The 19,436-nt window shown below is 42.9% G+C and overlaps 1 protein-coding gene across 2 annotated transcripts in view; it reads left to right on the plus strand.

The window, feature by feature from the left end:
- The first annotated feature begins 233 nt into the window (after positions 1 to 233).
- WNT7B (Wnt family member 7B) overlaps positions 234 to 19,436 on the plus strand; it is a 131,984-nt gene continuing 112,781 nt past the window's right edge. Inside the window, exon 1 of one of the 2 annotated variants that reach the window (XM_073315976.1) lies at positions 234 to 304. In XM_073315976.1, the coding sequence (XP_073172077.1) occupies positions 234 to 304 (71 nt within the window). Of the gene's footprint in view, positions 305 to 8,479; positions 8,687 to 19,436 lie in introns of those variants that run through there. The other variant, XM_073315966.1, reaches the window with a different exon arrangement.

A 19,436-nucleotide genomic window follows, 5' to 3' on the forward strand; every position in this document is an offset into this window, starting at 1 on the left:
ACTCTTTCTGTCCCGTCCCCGTCTCCCCCCCACCACGTCCCCTCCCAATATCAGAGTCCGTTTTGGTCACCATGGTTTTAGAAAAAAAATCTTGTCTGAACGTTGTTGAGTTTTTACAGTTCGACGGGCTCCTTTTTTGGGTAGCCTCAGAAATGCTCTTGACTGGGATTTAATCGGCAGCGATCAGTTCTACTTTTTGTGCATTTTTTATGGCTCAGTCCATTCTCTAGATCATGCACAGAAACTTTCGAAAGTGGATTTTCTACGTGTTTCTATGCTTTGGAGTCATCTATGTCAAATTAGGGTAAGTGACTGTCCTCACTAATACTCTGGTTTTTGGATCAAACTTGTGAACAAAATATCTTGCCAAAATGTGTGATGTTTGTCTCCCCCTGTGTTTGAAGACGTGTTGAAGTTTCACGTCCATCAGCAAAAGAACAGTGAAAATGTGTATTTCTTTTAAGTACCTTGTTGTGATTCTAGTCAGAATGCCACTGCTTTAAAAGAGAAAGGCGAATAGAAGCTACAGTGACTTTCAGTCTGCAGGGACCAGCTTGGCCGTGAGGAGAGATTCTTTTATTTTTGGACTATTTAATCGAATCTGAATATTAGCTCTGGCATACAGTCCCTCAGAAAGCTGATGGAGTTAGCTCAGCCACTATTGATGAGACAATAGGGCAGAGTTTAAGTAGTCAAAGGGTGGGGGGGGGGGGACGGAAAATCCCTGGTCTGAACCTGCTCTCAGGGATTTTTTTTTTTTTTAATGCAGGCCTAGACACAATTTGCGTCTCTATCCATCACACAGACGTGTTGAAATTAACTTGACAACTGGTCCGTCTACCTCTCTGGTAAAACAACCCTGAACCACACCAGGAAACGAGGGCTGTCGCTGCAGTGTTCTGCTCATTAACTGCAGCTATACCAGGCCAAATTTTAGCAGTGCTATTGGGGAGTCAAATGTTTGCTTGTTGTTTGACCACAATGATCTAGATCACTATGTTATTTTAGTTGCCAAGTTTCTCTCTCTCTCTCACTCATTCACCTGTATGCCCTTATTAATATTGCTCTCGCAGTAGGCTGACTTGAGTTGTATTTCCACATTCCTGAGCCCCAGCCGAGTTCTTACCTGTCGAGCTGCAAACTCTTAAAAGATCCTGCCTTAGCATAGCTGGGGGATTTTTTTTTTTAAATGATCAAGAATGCATAAGGTGGGTTGTAATCTGAACATTCTTGCTACTCAGTTTGAAATCAATACAGGTGTGTGGGGCGCGGGGGGGGGGGGAGCAGGGAGAAGCTGCAATTATATTAAAGTGAGGATAATTGCACTAAGTGCACTTAGAAAGAGACAGTCATACAGACACTGCACCACAATCCAGCGTAATGTAGAGTGCCTCCTGGTAAAAGACGTCCATCCTCTTCCACCTCCCTGCAAGCGATAACGTGATACAGCTTTGGAGCACAAACTACATCAGCCATCCTTTGCCCTCCTCTTCCTTTGATATTGTTTTACACGCTTGACTTTTTAAATAGAGCCACACCACCTACCTAACATGATATTTTGTATTGCTCCCTGCAAGCGGAGCAGCTGCAGAAAGCAGTGCAGTACTCTGCAGGGGCAAAATATCATAGACTGGAAGGAATGGGGGGGGGGGGGGATCCGTAATCAAGTGAACAGAATAGCAGAGCCTTACGATCACACAAGGGAAAAATCAGCTCAAAGGGTCAGTTTACTGATGGGAAAATAACTAGCTCGGGTACTGCTAACTTACACTCTCCCATCACCCAGCTAGCCACGTCCTTCTCGAAGGAATCAGGTGGCTGTAGATAATTGGCATGAGGAGAGGATTCCCTTATTTACAGTTGGATAGGAAAGCCAAGAGATGTGGCCCAATGGACTGGCTTTCCAGAGTGTTTCCCCAGTGGGCAGAAGCTCGTTTTTTCCCAGGTCCCCATTATAAATAGCCCTGCTATTCGCAGGTGTCTGTATAACCAGATACACACGATGTGTTGTCTTTACTAAAATGTATTCAGCGTACAGAACTCCAGTAACTGCATGTGGCAGGACACAGAAAATACATGTAAGATTGCCCGTTAGTAGTGCATTAGAAAGACAATATAGGTGGGAGAATAATATCTTTTATTGGATCAACTTCTGCTGGTAGAAGTCCAAGCGGTTGAGCTGCACAGAGCTCTTTTTCAGGTCAGGGGAAGGCGAGTGTACGTTAAGCGAGACTCCACTCAGCAATCAGAAAACTTTGAAAATAACAACACGAAGTTGAAAGAGTTTCAACTATCCCCTCAGACACTACCGTAACGGGACCAGATACCCAGTCATTCAGATTCTTTCACCTTGCTACGGGTCTTGCCTTGGCGGAACAGCCCCTTGTCTTTAACCAATCATTTCCTGCACTGGCCTATATGCCTACAGGGGGAAAGTTAGCTGGTACTATTTCCCAGGGGTATCTGCTGGATATATATTCGATTTCTCCTGAAAGCCTACTCTGTTTGTGAAGCTTTTTAGCTTTTTTTTAAAAAAGCTGGGTTTAGCTTTTTATTATAGCTAACCAATTTTTGTCATCATATAATATAGTGCTAACTTCTGTTATCCTTAAGGTTTAGATTTACACATTTGTAAATGAGGAACGAATTTGGCCCCATATGTAGTCAGATATTAGATACCACAACGATGAGAACGCTATACATGCCTAGATAGCTAAAGAAAGAGATCTCTCACAGCGAAAGAGACAAGACAAGACCAAATAGTTTGCAGTACCAGGGAATGACTTTGTTAGACTAGATTCATTTGCATAGTGGCTTTATAATTAAGTGAACAGAAGATCTGGAACATGGTAAAGTCTGGAGGGGCAGGTTTCTTTGTTGTTAGACATTAAACATGCAACTTTAAAAAAGAGAATTCAGAACAAAAACAAAAGGTCATTGATTAATTGTCCCCATAACTAAAAAAGACGGTGTAGCAAGAACTGTAAAAGTTCGTATAGAAACCACCACATCTTTCACCATTCCTTGAAGGGGATGATGATATTTCACTTTCCCTGAACAATAGCAGAGAAATTTGCTCTGAGATCCTGGGCTACTTCGAGGCTAGACATGTGGGATGCAATTATTTCCTCTTTCATCAAGCTCTGGAACTACCATTTTGTTGAAACTATATCCTTTGGCTGTAATGATACCTTTTTGGAGTCAGGTTTTTGCACAGAAAGGAAAGGATGGGATGATAAAGTAGCAGTCTGCCTTCTAGTGCTTTTGGGTTTAATTTGCAGTATGAATACGAGTGTTGTTTTGTCAACATAGCAAAGATTTTATATTTTGCAGTTCTTTTATTTGCTATGGAAAAAAATACTAAAACCTGAATAAAGTGTTGCAAAAGATCCACTTCAATAATGAGAGGACGTTGGCAAACCTTTAAGCCTCAGAAAGGAAGCATCAAATACACATGTGCCTACCCAGAGATAAATGTGGAAATTGGGTGTCAGCGCTTTTAATTTAACAAAGAAGTTGGCATTTGTAATTAGGACAAGAGGGTATAATTCCGATGCAGCAGTCTTCACTTAGGCAAAATTGCCATTGACTGCATTTCCATTCTGTGACTTGACTGAGTTTTGCCAGAGTGACAGGCACGAGGTAAAGCATTACTTCATATTAAGAACCAATAATGAGTCCTCTCCTTAACTATTTCGCCAATTATTTAATACAGGAAATCAGAAGAGTGAACATCGGGAGATTTCTGAGGTATTCACATTTTAAACAATATTGCATTGTTATGGCAAACCCTCCATCTGCAGCACCGGAGACAAACGTAGGAATAACCAACGTTTTATCCTCAATTGAGATTCGAATTCAAAAAACAAAATTAAAAAACCCCAACCCCTGAAGTCTGGCAGGTTAAAACATCTCATATTTAAGCAAGCATTTCCTTCAGTTTTCAACCAGGATTAAAATATTAATGTCCGATACTGCAAATAAGTATTGCCCTCAAAAATTGCACAACGACAGACACTGTTAGAAGAAATGCAAATTAAAAAGAATAGCTGTCCCACCGCTGCAAATAAAAAGGTAAAGTCTGAAAAGAATAGATACAAGCTTTGTAAAGGTGGAGTCCACTGATGGAACCCTGGGCTAAATTGAAACCAGTGCTGTCAATGTGATGCTTCCTTTCGTTTTATTCTCTCACAGAGAACAGGTAAGGAACATATTTAAGCATCAGCACTGGAACAAAAGAAAACAAAATTGACTGTGAATGGAAAGTCAGAGTAACATGGGGGAGGGGGAGAGAGGAGGTCGACAGCCCTTTAATTATTTGATCACAGTGGAACCATTTATTTAATCCAGTAGAGCCATTTAATCCACTTGGATAGGTTCTGGGAAGACAATTCCCCCTGTAGAGGTGGATGCCCTGTTAACCAGGTCACAGCATGAAACTATAATGAGCTGGCTTTTCATGTCACCTCGCAACTGCATACGGCACATATAGTCTGGCGTGTCTTGATGATCTTTAAATGTTGCACCCTTGTCTTTTCAGCATTAGTTAGTCTAGTAAACTCAAGCATGTGTTTGAAAAGGGTGGAGGAGATTATTTTTTTCTCCTTTTAAGAGCATGTGATCAACATGATGAAAAAGAAATGAACAGAAACCGAAGGATGGTTATGTCTGAACATTTGTTTTGCTATTGTGGCAGTATACAGAAAACGACAACGAAATCGCGCCTTCTTTGGGGGTGCTCTTCTAAATTACATCACTCGTGGACATAAATAGACTTCGTGGGTCAGATCCTGCAGTCAGTGGGAGCTTCCTCTGCATAAGGTGTCCCGGAACGGGAGAGATTAATTTTTTGACAATGCTTTCCCTGGTTTAATTAATCTATGGAACATAATGATGGTGTAGCAGATGCAAAAACCTTTAGCTTATTATCCTCTTCCTGCGCTCTGTCACTGCTTGGGGAACTGGCCACAGCTCACATTTTGTAACTACACCAAATAAAATGCTTCCTCTTATACAGAAACCACATGGGTATTTGGGCTTTTCATTTTATTTATTTTCTAGGGTTTTGCGTTTTATTTAGTAGATAAATACTCACGTGGTTTCAATGCACTTGGACTCCATGCACCTTAGCTGTAAATGAAAATAAACGGCATCGCTGCTCTGGAAATCCTATAAAGTTTGATCGATGATAACTAGGTCTGGCCAGCAAGAATGAAGCTATTGATGCTTCATGTTTTGTTAAAGAGAAAAGAACATTAAAATGCATACTTTAAGGGAAAATAACCAGATTTCAATAAATAGCTAAAATAGAGAGCACTTAATCTCCGGGATAGTCTAAACAGCAATTCCAAGAAGGGTCCAAATACCGGATATCTCCTAAACTTTTATAATATTTAACTACTAGAGTCAGAGGCTGAACATTTCAAAGCAATCGAGGGGATTTAGACACACTCTTCCATGTAAAATCAATGGGTCTAAATCCCATAGACTATTTCGAAATTTCCACTCAGAATCTTTACAAAGGCTAAATGAAATGTTATCATCTTATTCTGATTTCAATACTAGCCATCACGGAAAAAAAATTATTGATACTAGTGGCAGTCTGTGCCTCTCACATGGCTTGCCAGCCAGGCAACTGCAAATCCTAAACAACTCATTTGTTGTGCACCATATTCTAACTTCTGCAGAACATACAAAATGAATATTTTTTTCGGTGAAGAAATCAGTTCTGTGCATTTCAGACATACTTTAAAAGGTTTTGCCAGGTTTTGATGTACACCTATTCTGGACATTTGGCCCATTTTGCACGCAGAGTTGTCAAAAGAAAGAAACTGACGCTCGGAGTAGACAGATAACAGAGAGGGGAAATAGTTTATTCAATACAGTCTCCGTGTCAGGCTCATTCTCTAGGATGGTGTTGGTAACCATTTCACTGCTGTTCTGGCTCTGGTATGCTTAGAGCATGCTTGTTTGTGGGAGAACAACTGGTACATGCTCAAAAATGTCGTATTTGGGGTTACTGATAATATATAATCATATATATATAATATAATATAATCGTATAAACTACAACACCAGTTTGTTACAGGGAGGGTATTCGGTTTTTAAACACAGTAGGAGCAAATGCATCTCTCGGTCACACCCCCCCCCCCCCAAGTTTATGGAGTTTAATTCCACTTCTTTCTTCGTTTTACCATTCCGTAATAAAATGTCACTTCAAAAGAATAAATTGCATGACTTCGTTTTGCTTTCTAGAGCGTTAATCTAGTCATGTATTGTAACGCTATAGATAACACCGGTCCTAATTCTACAGTTACAGATGGGCAAATCACGTTAGTTCAACTATGCAGGTGAAATGTTCCAACCTCATTCAGGAGGTTTTGCAGTGCCAAGTTGGGAAGGTTTACTGTTTAAACATGGATATGACTCTTCTTTAAAAGGGTAAACATTTTAAAATGTATCTGAATGGTCAATCTGTAAAAGAATGCTAGAAATAAAATAAAAAACAATTGTCATAAACTCTGATTTACATTTATCATAGTTACACGTAATAAAATCATTACTCACATACATATAAATATGTATATGAGAGAGTGGGCTGGAGAGCGGGACGCATATATGTATGTACTACGAAGAAATATGACAACTTAGAGGATCCAACTTAAACCTTAAACCCTTTGAACAATGCAAAGCGTTTCCCCTTATTCCCTAAGATTATATTTTTTCCAGATAATGTTAATTATACTAACGGGTGATATTGAACTTGTAGATGAAAATGATTAAATAAAACAAAAATAGTAACGATTCTGATAATATAGGTAGAGAAAATGTAAACATTTTAGCGACAGTCTGTAACCTTAGCGGCATTTGGAGGATTCCTGTATTGCATAACAGACACCTAAAGAGATTAGGCTACACGTTCTTAAGAGATGCTTTCACGGTATTTGGAACACCCAAGTTAAAGAAAACTCGTGCAATTATTTGGGAACTAACATGAGAAAACACACAATTGACATGTGGACTAAAGAAAACTATAAAGATGAGAGACCTGGTGTATTTCCGCTGCATTTATGCTAAATTGCCTGCTGTACATATTTCTCTCTCGGGGCTCCTTTTCAAATTCCAATTCTTGGAAGCTAACGTGTCTTTCTTCCCCACAACTCTCCTCACTAACAAATACAGTGCCCCATGATTTTTCCAAATAAGGGAAACACCCAACAGCGCAAAAAGCGAGAGCAATTGTTCATCACAAACTTTTCACTGACCTCTTAGTTACTGACTGACTTTGCAATCTGCTGAGACACACGTTAGGTGTAAATACTCTTTATTACCTATGCCTATGAAAACATAATAATGTAGTCAACAGCGGGAACACTGAGAACTTAAGTAGACTGCCTCCAAGTAATACAGGGAAGAGGGAACTAAACAGCAGGGGCAACTGCGCCTCAAACTTTCATCTTCTGATAAAGAAAATCTTATTCTGTGTGGAATGTGAGTGGTGTGTGTGAAGATGCCTCCTGAACCGCTCAGAGATACCAGGCATGTTGGTAAAGGACTATAACCCCCCAAACAAGCTACTTCATTTTCTCCGACTCCCGCGCACACGAACTCCAAGCCGGTAAAACACTAGGATTCAAAGGATTATCTGTTTGATTATTTTTCACTTGGGCAACTCTATAAACATTCGCTTTCTGAAAGGACCCTTTGAACTAATGTGTAATTTGCAACTCGGGGCGGGGGGGGGGTATAACAACAGATCCTTTCCTCCACCAGCTTCTCTCACAGTGTTTCAGATGGTGGGGGCGGGGGGGCAGCCTTTCATAATCAACCAATTTCACCAGACTAAGTCGTGCGTTTCTAGCTGCCCAGTCCCTTCAGCATCCTCGAAACACGCGCTTTGCCACCTACACGGCACCGGAGCGCGCAGCCTGCAGTCCACGAGAGCGGACGATTTGTTTAAAATACACGATCCAGTGGCTGAGGCTTGCGTTCAAAGCAAGAGGCAGCCGGAGGTCTCAGGCCGCGCACCCAGCTAGAACGCAGGGCTTTGGCGAGATCAGTGTCTTGCCATTGTCATCCTCCCCTTTAAAAAAAAAAAAAACAACAACAACAACAACAACACGGGAGGCGGATTGCAGGGACTGGCTGCCCAATGGCAGCTTGGAGTCTCTGGAGAGTTAGAGAGAAAAAAAAAATAGCGAGAGAGAAAGAGAGAGAGCGAGAGAGCGCGCGGCACTTTCTGCCCTCCAAATCCCTGAAACCATCCTCATTCCACCACGCGAACCCACTCTCTCGCAGCGCCCAACCCCCGAGACATGCCAGGCAGCATTCCAGAGCCAGAGGCAGCGGCGGCGGCGGCAAGCGGCAGCGGCAGCCCATACGCTGCGCGGGGAGCAGCGTTAGCACCAAGGGGAAACTAGGCACAACACTGCAAACAAACCAACCCAAACAAGCCCCCCCACGCCCCAGGGACTGGAGGCCAACTCAGAGCCAAGCAGAAAAGGCCACAGCTGACACCAAAACGGGTGGGGAATAACCATCTGGGGGGGCCAGGAAGGAATACCCAAGGAAGCGAACTCCACGCGTGTAAACGGGATTCAGCCATGCTCCTTTTTTCATCTCGCAGTGTTTTACTCTCAGTGTATTACCCTCAGATTTTCCTCATCCTTACCAGTGGGAGTTACCTGTAAGTGATCCAGATTTTTTTTTCCATACGCTTTACAATGACCCCGCTAGCTGCCTGGGGGCAATCTGACCGAAGGGAGCCGGGATACCTAGCGTTGTGGCAGGTCTGTGAAATGTGTGATGATGCTGATGTTTTAACTCGGTCAGGGGGGCGGATGCAGCCAGGTAGCCGGAGAAGCTGCTCGTTTCTCCCCAACGCGGGATGCGGCTTTCCCTAAGACCCGGCAGAGCACAGACCACATCTCGCCCAGTGTTTTACGTTATCGCGGGCAGGTGACATTTTGTCGGCTCTTGAATGATGGGGAAGCGCACCTGACCTCCCAGGAAGAAAGGACCTAGGGGCCAGCTTTTCCCAGAGGAATTGCAAAACCCTCCGGGAGGGCAATATCTCTTTATGTTCTGAAAGGGAAGACACACAGACGTAAGGTTATCCAGCCCGGGGCATCTGTAGGGAATAAAGCAGGACTCATCAAAGCCCGTGAAAACAAAGCTAGGTTGGACAAATGCACCCACCGCTACGGTGCTCTAACTGGATGCTTTTCTCTTCTCTCTGGTCTGATCTAGGAGTTAGACCGGGCTCCAGAACCCTTTCCCGCGCTCGGAGGAGGAAGGGGCTTGGGGGGGGGGGGGGGAGGACTGGGAATAGTTTCGGTCCTTAAATAAAATCCCTGTAATCACATAGGTGCTTTCTTGGCTCCCTGTTCACTCTGGAGTGAGTGCGGGCGCTGGTGGTCCTAAAGGTCTCCCAGCAGGTTGGCTGGCGGTCGGTCCCTGGTTTTAGACTCTCAGGTGTTTCTGACTGAAAAAAAAAAATCAACCTCAGGGCCCCATTAGCTTTCCTGTCTGCCTGAAAGTCATCCCGCGGGTGGCTCACACGTGGAAAGGGCTAGAAACTAACTGCGCCCTGGGCGAGGGCAAAAATGTCAAGTGCCTCTGATCGCCCAACGCCACATGGGTTGTAATGTGGAGAACAGAAGGAGCCGAGGACAGTTCTCGGGTCTGGTCCTTCTACATTCCTTGAGCACCTTGAACTCCGCTGACTTCACGGGAGGTTTGACACGTCAAATAAAGAGAATGCAGGATCGGGCCCGGCAGTAGGCACGTTTCGGTAGGCAGCTGCCGGGGTTACCTGGCTCTGTGGTTCAGGGAGGCTGCGAGGTCTGCCAAAGACGGTACTAGTCCGTTCAAGAGCGATTCAACCTGCACCTTCAGCCTAAGAAGGAAAACCTGTTTCAGGATTCCTGTTTCACGCTCACTTTATATTTACAGTGTCCTGATCAGTGCCTACTTCTTTATGATGCCACGAATATGGATTTTAAATTTTGCCCCCTGAATTGTGTGTGCATGTATATTTTTTGTATGTTTGTCCTCTTTCCGTTTACACACACACACAGAGTGTATATCTCTAGTTTCTGGTAGTCCATGGAAAAACAGAATTCCCCACCCTGGAAGAGAAGAAAGCATAAACACACCCATCAAAAGAAACGAAACATGTCTGTTTCTGCATTCTTAATTCTTAATGAAATGCACATGCCCTGGCTACTGATTTCCGAGGACGCTTGATTTATGGAACCATATTCGGTTTAATTTAGTTGGATGCTATTGATCAAACCAAATAGCTAAGGCGCTCTGTTTTTCCCATGCGGGTCCTGTCTCCTGGTAGGTAACCATTTCCTTATAAAATACAGCATTGGCTTCTTTTCCAGAAGGTCAAAAGTTATAATAAATAAATAAAAAACCCTTTTAATATAAACGTAGCCATATTTTTCTCAAAACCGTAGGAAATTACTATCCTACAAAGTTTTCCTTCTATAAATAGTTCAAATCTTGAAACAAAAGTTTTAAACCACACACCAGATGCTGGGATGCTGGCGGTTTCCCTTGCTGTGTGACATAATTATAAGGTCCGAATGCAAAAGCTATAGAAGTATAATAATAATACTAAGGCAACTGCTGAGGGGGAATACAAGGGAAGCAAGGCATGCTTTATTTAGAGCTAACTACTTGGAGATCTTCTGAGCGCTCATCTGTGACCATGAGAATTTGCTGGGGATAAATAATGCCCTCTCCCTTCCCTGTGCCATCCCCAGTTCATCCTGTGAGTCAGGTCACTTGTTCCGCTGCCTGCAATGGACTTGGGGAGTTAGAGCGAGATCTGAGCTTTGGTCCCTATTGCAATCAAGTAGAGCAGAAAGGAAAGGGATCAGAAGGTGACACATAACAAAGCAAAGCCGAAATCAACAAGCACGTCACTTGATTAATAAATCCATATGAACGCAGCCTGTGTCCTGGAGAAGAAAGCTGATCAGACTAAACAAGAATGTAATTGCAATCCACACATCTGTGTGCAAGCAAGACTTCGCTCCTCTCCTCTCCACCCGTCCCCAGCAAGAATGTTGTTTAAACGCCTGAAATTCCTCTATTTCCATCAAATGCGTGCTAGCATTAGTTAGCCTGCCCCTTTGTGCAGGGCCCCGGACAATGGGTTTTGCACAGCTAAACTCTTCCCTTCCAATAAAGTGTGAGAAACCTTGACATATTGTGATATCTTGCGGGGTTTTTTTTTTTTTTGACAGTTAAAAGAGAGAGAGGTTAGTTAGTTGAGTGCCTACTGGATTTGTGTTGTTTATCTTGTGGACAAACATATGTCTCTGGTTTACTAATGATAGCGTTTGAAGATTAAGGCACGGTAGAGGCTGCTGGAGTATTACCTACTGGGGTCTCTTTCCGTTTGCATTTGTGTAGGGAGGCTGCTTCTCCCGTTGCTAAGGGACTGCCAGTGATGAGGTTCATTTCCCTACGGATCTTTCTAGTCTGTTCTGATGCACACAAGAATATGACTGCTTCTGTTGACAAGAGAATTGTATACTTTGTACTGAAGGGTGCAAAACTCTGGCTTCAGGAAGACTTGGAGGGGGGGTCGCCTGTTTCTAGGCGGGCACCGCATAAAGGCACAAAACAAAAAACATGTAATCAGAACAAATAGTGTATTTCGAATGTGTTTTAGTGCACTGTAGGCTCAGTGATATGGTTTCATTGGTTAGGCGAGCAGAAAGTAGGTTGCAATTAGTTTTACCCACAACTGGTCAGAAAAGGGACACCTTAGCAAATAAATCTGGGTCTGGTGAATATGCGCTGTGGCAAAGTTGTTATCTTGGTGTGCATGTATCAGAATAATTGTATCATCCTAAACATTTGTGACCAGAAAGAATTTATGATTTAAAAAGAAACACAACTCAAATAAAACTAAGCTGCTGGTAGACAGATTTTGGAAAGACCATGATAAATGAAACATGTAACATAAAGCTGGTTCTTAATAATATCAATCTGATTAGTGTAAATGTCTAAGAGAGAAGATCAAGCATAATACAAGGTGGCACCTTTTCCTACAAGGGGGATATACGTCGTTCCTTGGTAGCATCTTCTAAAATAAAGTGGTTGTATTCTAACGTTTGGAGGTAATAGCTGTGTAATTTTTTTCACTGTTCACCTTCCCTATGGCAAGATGAATGCATTGGTTGGGGATTCATTTCTTACAGCTTGTAGAACATGGGGCTATGTACTGGCATACGAGGAGAGTTTGTTCTGTCAGAGATTTATTTGATGGGAATGGGAATTGCCCTTTTGAACACATAGAGTAACAGAACAAGCCTTCATGCTGATTGTACATTAAAAACAAAAAAAGAGAACGGTCTACACTAGTGAGCAGCACCCAGTGCTGGCTGGTTTCATAATGTAGAGAGAGAAAACTGCCTCTGTATGAGTTAGTTAATGTTTCTGATGGTGCCACTTCTGATACCCTAAAAGTTCGTAATTCCACATCCTCTGCTACTGGGGCTACTACATACTCTAAGGGGATGGGTTAAAGGGGGTTTCTTGGTTTTTCATGGAGCAATAGGAGAATAATACTTCCGAACCCTTAAAGATTAGCGCTGTTGGTCACTAAAGATTTTCATCTGCTCTATGTAGCTTTGTAGGGAGATGCACACAAAGCATGGTACATTAGATAGAGTACTGGATTTAGATTTATTCCTAGCTCAATCACTGAGATGCTGTGTAATCTTGGGAAAGTTACTTCATCTCTTTGTTTCCCCCTCTCATACTTTGTCTATCTTGTCTAGTTAGACTATGTGCTCTTTGGGGCAGGGATTGTCTTTTACTAGGTGTTTGCACAGTGCCTAGCGCAGTTGGGTCCTGATCTCTGTTGAGATCTCTAGACACTACTGTAATACAAATGATAAATAATAAGAGGCTTTTGAATGAGATTCCATACTGCATGGTTGTTGTGGGATATGTTGTCTTAGACATAAGAAGAGAGTGGCCTTTCCTAGCACACACATCAGAAGAGAGTGAGTTTCCTAGCACGCACTACAATAAATACTTTCCTGTGAGCGAGATGTGTTAAAGTCAATGTGAGGTTGGTTGGTTGTTTTAATGGACTGTTCCCACACATTAAAGCTGTCACATAGAGATATGAAGCCTAATTTCAGAAAAGCTGAATACCCAACAGCTCCAGCTGAAATCAGTGGAAGTGTGGGTTCTTAGCGCTTCTGAAAATGAGGACCCCATTTCTTTTGGAGGTAGGCCCAAACTAAACATCTTGTTGCTCTGATGAAGTTTGGAGCCAGATTGTAAATCTACGACTAGGTCCCTCTCTTTGTCATAATCTAGGCCAAACCCCCAGATTCTGAACTTCAGGAAAATTCAGTTATGGATCCAGACTTTAGACTTTTAATAGACACCTAACAAAACAGAAACAGTAGGTAATCAAAAGAGTCAAGTGCTAAATAACAAAGACAAGAGCGTGTCTACATTCATTGTTCATAATCTAGGATGGTACCTGAAATTATTACACAGACTGCTTTGGGGACATATTCAAATAAATACAAAATCATTTTAATTATTCAGGTGAGCAGGGAAAATGGTCTAATGCAAAGATGCTAGCATATAAAATAAAGAAGGAAAATCCTCCCGAAGAAAATACTTTGGAAGAAAAGTCAGGAAGCCAAACAAAGAAGGGTTAGGTTTATATCTAGACTGGACAAATAGAGGTTTATATGGTAAAACCAAAAACCATTAGATTTGTCCAGCAGTATGGTATTTCAAAGGTAGCATGTCACAGGTTAGTTCCTGTTCTTGGGTATACATGGCTTTATAACTGGGATTAACCTACTGTCAGAACGGATTCCTCACTCCCAAAATATAACAATTCTTTAGTTCTCCCAAGTCATTGTAAAGGAACATTGTGAACAGCTGTTAGATCAAAACAACTGCATCTGTTCTGGAACCTTTCTGTACAGAGCAGATTACCCTGGGCTAACTTTGCAGGCCCATTTCTTCACCATCCTACCCTTTTGCATGTAGCTATGCCCTCAGTGTATGGCCAACATGCAGAGGTAGCTTCTCCCCCAAGGCTGGCAGGTACACCTGCACCTGCTAACTCATTGCCAGATGGCTTGCAGTTGCTCACGGTCCATCTCTCTGCTCAGTTTTCCTTGCTGCTTGGCTGCCTCTCCTCCCCTCCCTGCCTGCCTCCATAGCTCCACCCAACACTTCCCTCAAATCCATATTTAAGCAGACCCATTTTATAATTTTGGCTAGAGCATCTAATAGGAGAGAGCTATGCACTATGTGGAAAATAAACAACAGAGATTCCCCATTATAACCTTAGAATAAAATTTAGAGTAAGCCTAGACCCCTATCATGGATTCCAAGATTTCCATGTTCTTGCAAAAATTTCCATGTTCTTTGAGATATTTGGATTGTGCCATATTAGCAAATAGCTGGCATGAATGAAACAGTCAAACTTGTAATTGAAAGCTGCAGAGTTAAGCCCTGGGCTGCATGGGAGGCTAATAGAGATCAGGAGCTCAGGCAAAACAATGCAATCAAACAAAAGACAAGGCCAGTGGATTCTCAGTGAGCATTTTAATTCCCCCAAGGGTCATGCAGTTCTTTCTCTCTCCCTCCCCACTCCTTTCTTCCCCAAAGGTAAAATAATAGATTCCACTCCAGGCCCAAATGTGGAGGGTCAGACTGGGTTTGCAATGGGCCTCTATATTCAGCAATATTCACTCATGACAAAAAACATGCATTGTCATTTTTATTTCCACTAATGGAAACATGGGGGGAGGGGGGAACCCACATTCTGGATACAAAACAATGCTGCAGATTTAATTTTAAAAATATCCATGTCTTCTATCCTGATCATTATGTCTACCTCTCTTCCTAAAAATTGGTAGGATAAAACCACAGTCCTCTATATAAAGCACTGAATAATCTTTTTCACATCTCCCTCTCAGGTTACGCTTCCAATTCCAAAAGGGTGTTTCCTTTACAGCCTTTCACAGGGGAAGTGCACCCCATCTCCCTTTGGGGCGGGATAAAGGTGTCAAGGCCCTGCGATTATGTCCGCCTGTCCATCCTTAGCCTCAGGGCAGTACAGCCTATTACTGAGGATATTATTAAGTCAATATCCTCTCACTTGGGCTGTATGGCCTAATGCCCACAGTTAGTATGATTGACCCCCTCTACCCAATTGTGCAGCCTTGTGGCCAGGGTCAATACAAGCACCCTCCCACTCGAGTTGTATGGCCTAGAGGCTAGAGTCTATAAAGCTGCCCTCCTCAGCAGGGCTGTGCAGCCTGGTGGCTAGAGTTGGGGAAGTGGGCTGCCACCTGGGGTGGGGGTGTGTGGCGGCCACGGTAGGTGGACCCAGGCCTTCCCACTCCGCTGGTTCCCAGCCCAGGGCCCTGGCAGTGTTAGTGTGTGTGCCAGTGAGTCAGCGGGGAATGTGGCTGAAACATGCTGACTCAAGATCTGGTTCAATAACTGGTCCACTGTCAAGTTCCCCATGGCTACTTCCTACCATTTTCCATGATGCTACGGTCTGGACATCTTCAGGGTCTCCGGCTTCCTCAGCCTGCATTGCTTCTGGCAGCTCCAGCCTCCCTTGGGTGTCTGCAGGTATCCAGGTGCTTGCCTGGGCCTCGGTGTCTTTTGGCTCCCATGGTCTGGGGCTCCAGTTGCTCCCAGGCTGTAGCCTGTGAGTCGCATCCTTCCTCTTCAGCAGTCAGCCTACAATGACTGGGCTGCTCCCTTTTATACTGAGCCAGCACTTGGACCCTTCTCAGTAGAGGTGAGGGAGCATGGCTCTCTCTCCCTTCCTGTCCAGTGTGGGGCAAGTACACCCTGTCACACAGCCTGAAAGCTACCTTGCTGTAAAATCCTTGTGAAGACATGGTGCTGGTAGTTTTTAGCATGCTGCAGCTAGGTAAGGTCAACATTATAGCCTCGTCCATGGTTGGCCTCATTTAGCTACTTCATGGTTATAAACTACAAAGCCTTGTCTCCACTAGGATTTACAGTGAACTAGCTAAAAGAAAAGGAGTACTTGTGGCACCTTAGAGACTAACCAATTTATTTGAGCAGAAGCTTTCATGAGCTACAGCTTACTTCATCGCATCCGATGCTCAAATAAATTGGTTAGTCTCTAAGGTGCCACAAGTCCTCCTTTTCTTTTTGCAAATACAGACTAACACGGCTGCTACTCTGAAACCTGTCAGTGAACTAGCTAAAATGCACGAGTTCTCTTACTGTAAAAACACACCTGGTTTTGGCAGTGAAGACACGGCCTCAACTGGAGAGCTAATGTGTCTTGTCCAGGAAACAGTTTGAACCAGCAGAAGAGACAATTTGTATCCAGCTATCAACTGCACTTTTGATATTCATTTTCTTTTCAACCAATGACCATAGAACAGATTTAAGTGGTAGCCTCACAAAGGGTAAAATTTACCCTGTGCACAAATCCAGCAGAAACCCTATGCAGCAGGATTGGCCCAAAGTTCCTAAGGACCAGATCTTCAAAGGTATTTGGGTGCTTAACTCCCCTTGAAAGCAATGAGACTTAGGTGCTTAAACACCTTTGAGGATCTGGGCCTAAGTAACCATAAAAAGGACATCAAATGGGATTTGAAGAGTGTAACTGAAGGCACACATTAGCCTCATAAATTCTAAATGTGGCATAAGAACTGACCCTGGTGAAGTGGCACCATGTCCAGTGGTGACTGTTACTGTGCCTCTAAAATTTTCAGCTGTTACAAGAGATGTTTGGCCACAAAGCTGCCATTAAACTCAATGGGGGGAACACTTCATTTTCAGAGTGTTACATGGAATTCAGCCACAAAACTGCCAGCATCTTTAATGGGATTTCTGTGGTTTAATCCCAAGCAAAAGGTATGGGAAATGCTAGTGCCTAACTCCCTCCTGCTGACCTATTCCTGGACTAAATAACAAAACTATTCAGGAAAACACCTGCTTCTTGGGAGGCCATTTGTCACATCACAATGAACCTGTGCAGAATTATGGAATATCCTTACACTGTGTCATCTTAACATCAAGTGCCTAATTCTGATCCTACCTAGAGCCTGATCCAAATCCCAATGAAGTGAATCAGGGTAACGTTTGGTGAAGTCAACAAGGTTACAGTGGTGAAGTGAGAGAAGACTCAGAGCCAATGTCAGCATGATTCTTGCTCTTCTAGTGTTCCAGGATAGCCTTGACACAGGCTCCCATATTACGGAATAGGAATATACAGACAAGGCAACTTTAATAGAAGGCTATTCCTCCATGTCAGACAAAACCCCAAATCAGTTTTGGGGCTATTGAAATAATCATTATGGCCTATGGAGCCAGTATGAGCTGACATGAAAATAGTGCATTTTTTTTAGGGGGAAAACACTTCAAAAGCATTGCGGCATTTGTTCTTTATGTGCAAGGCATTGTGGGGCAGTCCACCCTTCAAGTCTGGAAGCAAGGACAAGCCATAAAGATATAACTACTGTCTGTCTGCATGGAAAACAATGGGGCATGGAAAACAATCTGAGGTGTCTTTCATTTATAATTACTTAACGCATGGCAGACCTGGAACTGGATATTAGATCTTCTTGCCTGGATGAATTGAGATATAATTATAAAATGCTACTAATATTTAACATTAGTGTCTTTCATTCAAGGATCTCAAATGAATTAATCCAACATTCATGTGGACTTGGCAAGGATCAGTTCAGCCACCACTGGGGTGGAGTGCAACAGCTGATTAATAGCACACAACGCCACTGCACATCCACTTAAGACCAGAACTGAAGACAATGACTATCCCCAGTTGAAACAGGAGGAAGAAATTAGGAAAACCCAGATACAATGACCTGGGTTGGAATTTGGCAAGGATGATGAGATTAATGTCCTTAAAGAGGCAACTTTGCCTAAGGGGTTAAGTCCTGGCCTATGAACCCACAAGTTCTGCGTTCTAATGCTGTCTCAGCCATTGAATAACTGTGGCCTAAGACAAGTCATTTAACCTACCTATGCCTTAGCTTGCCTCATCTTTTACATGGAAGTAATACTGACTAGGGTGTTTTTAGAATTAATCGAGTGCTTTTCCCCAGTGCTTTGAAAAGGTAAAGTGCAATATAACTGCTAAGTCATTACTTTTACTAAGATATCCAAGGAATCATTAATGACCACAAGTGGTTGGGTCTGCACTTCCATGTCTCATCGGAAGCACAGCATCTCCATGCTGGTGCAGTGGTACAGCACTAAACCAGGGAGAAGAGTGGCCACATGCTATCAACAGCATATATCCTGTTGCACACAGCTGTTCTATGGAAATCTCCCATCCGAGTATTGACATAGTCAGGTCATACTTAGCTCACAATAGATGACAATCACAGTGCAAGATGGATAGCATAGGACTGAATAATGGACATGACATGGTTAAAAGAATTTTGAGAGGAATGGCAGAATCTCCCATGACTCCACTGGCAGGATGCCAATGAGCCATGTGACTATTTGGTTAAAAGAACCCTCTCAACCATGAGATCAGTTTTTTGTTGTCTCTCTTTCTTTTCTAAACTTAAAAAAAAAAAAAAGAAAACACAGTTACCGCACAAGTTTCTGCAAAAAAGTTATATTGAAGTTGGATGACACAGGAAGATAAATTCAGGGGAAATCAGAGAAGGGAAATGGTGTTCTTAAACAAACCTGCTGTGAAGGGAGTCCCAGAGACTTGTATGACTTAAAATACTGTATGATGATCAATACTGCCATACCACAAAGCAAGCTAAGGATGGAGAATGGGACTTAAATCTGAGTTTCAGCTATTGTTGCCTTAAAACCAGACCTGTTGTGAGGGATAATTTTAATATAATAAACCTAACATTACTAGGTATTTGTATAAATAGAATGGGCTAGATCTGGCCCATGCTAAGTTCATCTTCATTCCTAAAGGGGATATCGTTAGTGTTCAAGTTTTGATTTATTTTCTTTTATTGGTGCCCATCACCTTATTATCTGAGCACGTCCCACGTTAATTAGATTGGCAAAGCAAAGTCCCTAGCAGACTTCAGGGAGTCTTTTTCTCTTTTCCCTTCTCTGATTATGGGAAGCTCTGCTTTGGGAGGATAGGGCTGGGGTCAGGTTATTGTTGTTAATGTCATTCTAGTTATGCTGGAAAAGATTTATCAAAGGGGAAGTTCTTGCACTGTGACCTAAAGGTCATCAGACTCTGGATTAACCTAATCTCCTCTGGAAGTTTGCTCCATAGCCAGATCCTCTCAACCAAGAATGCCTTACCCCTGGCTCTTACCAGAGTCTTGTCTTGTGCTTTACAATCCACATTGTTCTGAGGAGTTCAGCTGGCCTGGTGTGGACAGCGATATGGTCTCTAGTGTAGCTGTGACCTGCTCCATTCA

Source organism: Lepidochelys kempii, chromosome 1 (genome assembly GCF_965140265.1).
Source record: "Lepidochelys kempii isolate rLepKem1 chromosome 1, rLepKem1.hap2, whole genome shotgun sequence".
Lineage (NCBI taxonomy): Eukaryota > Metazoa > Chordata > Testudines > Cheloniidae > Lepidochelys > Lepidochelys kempii.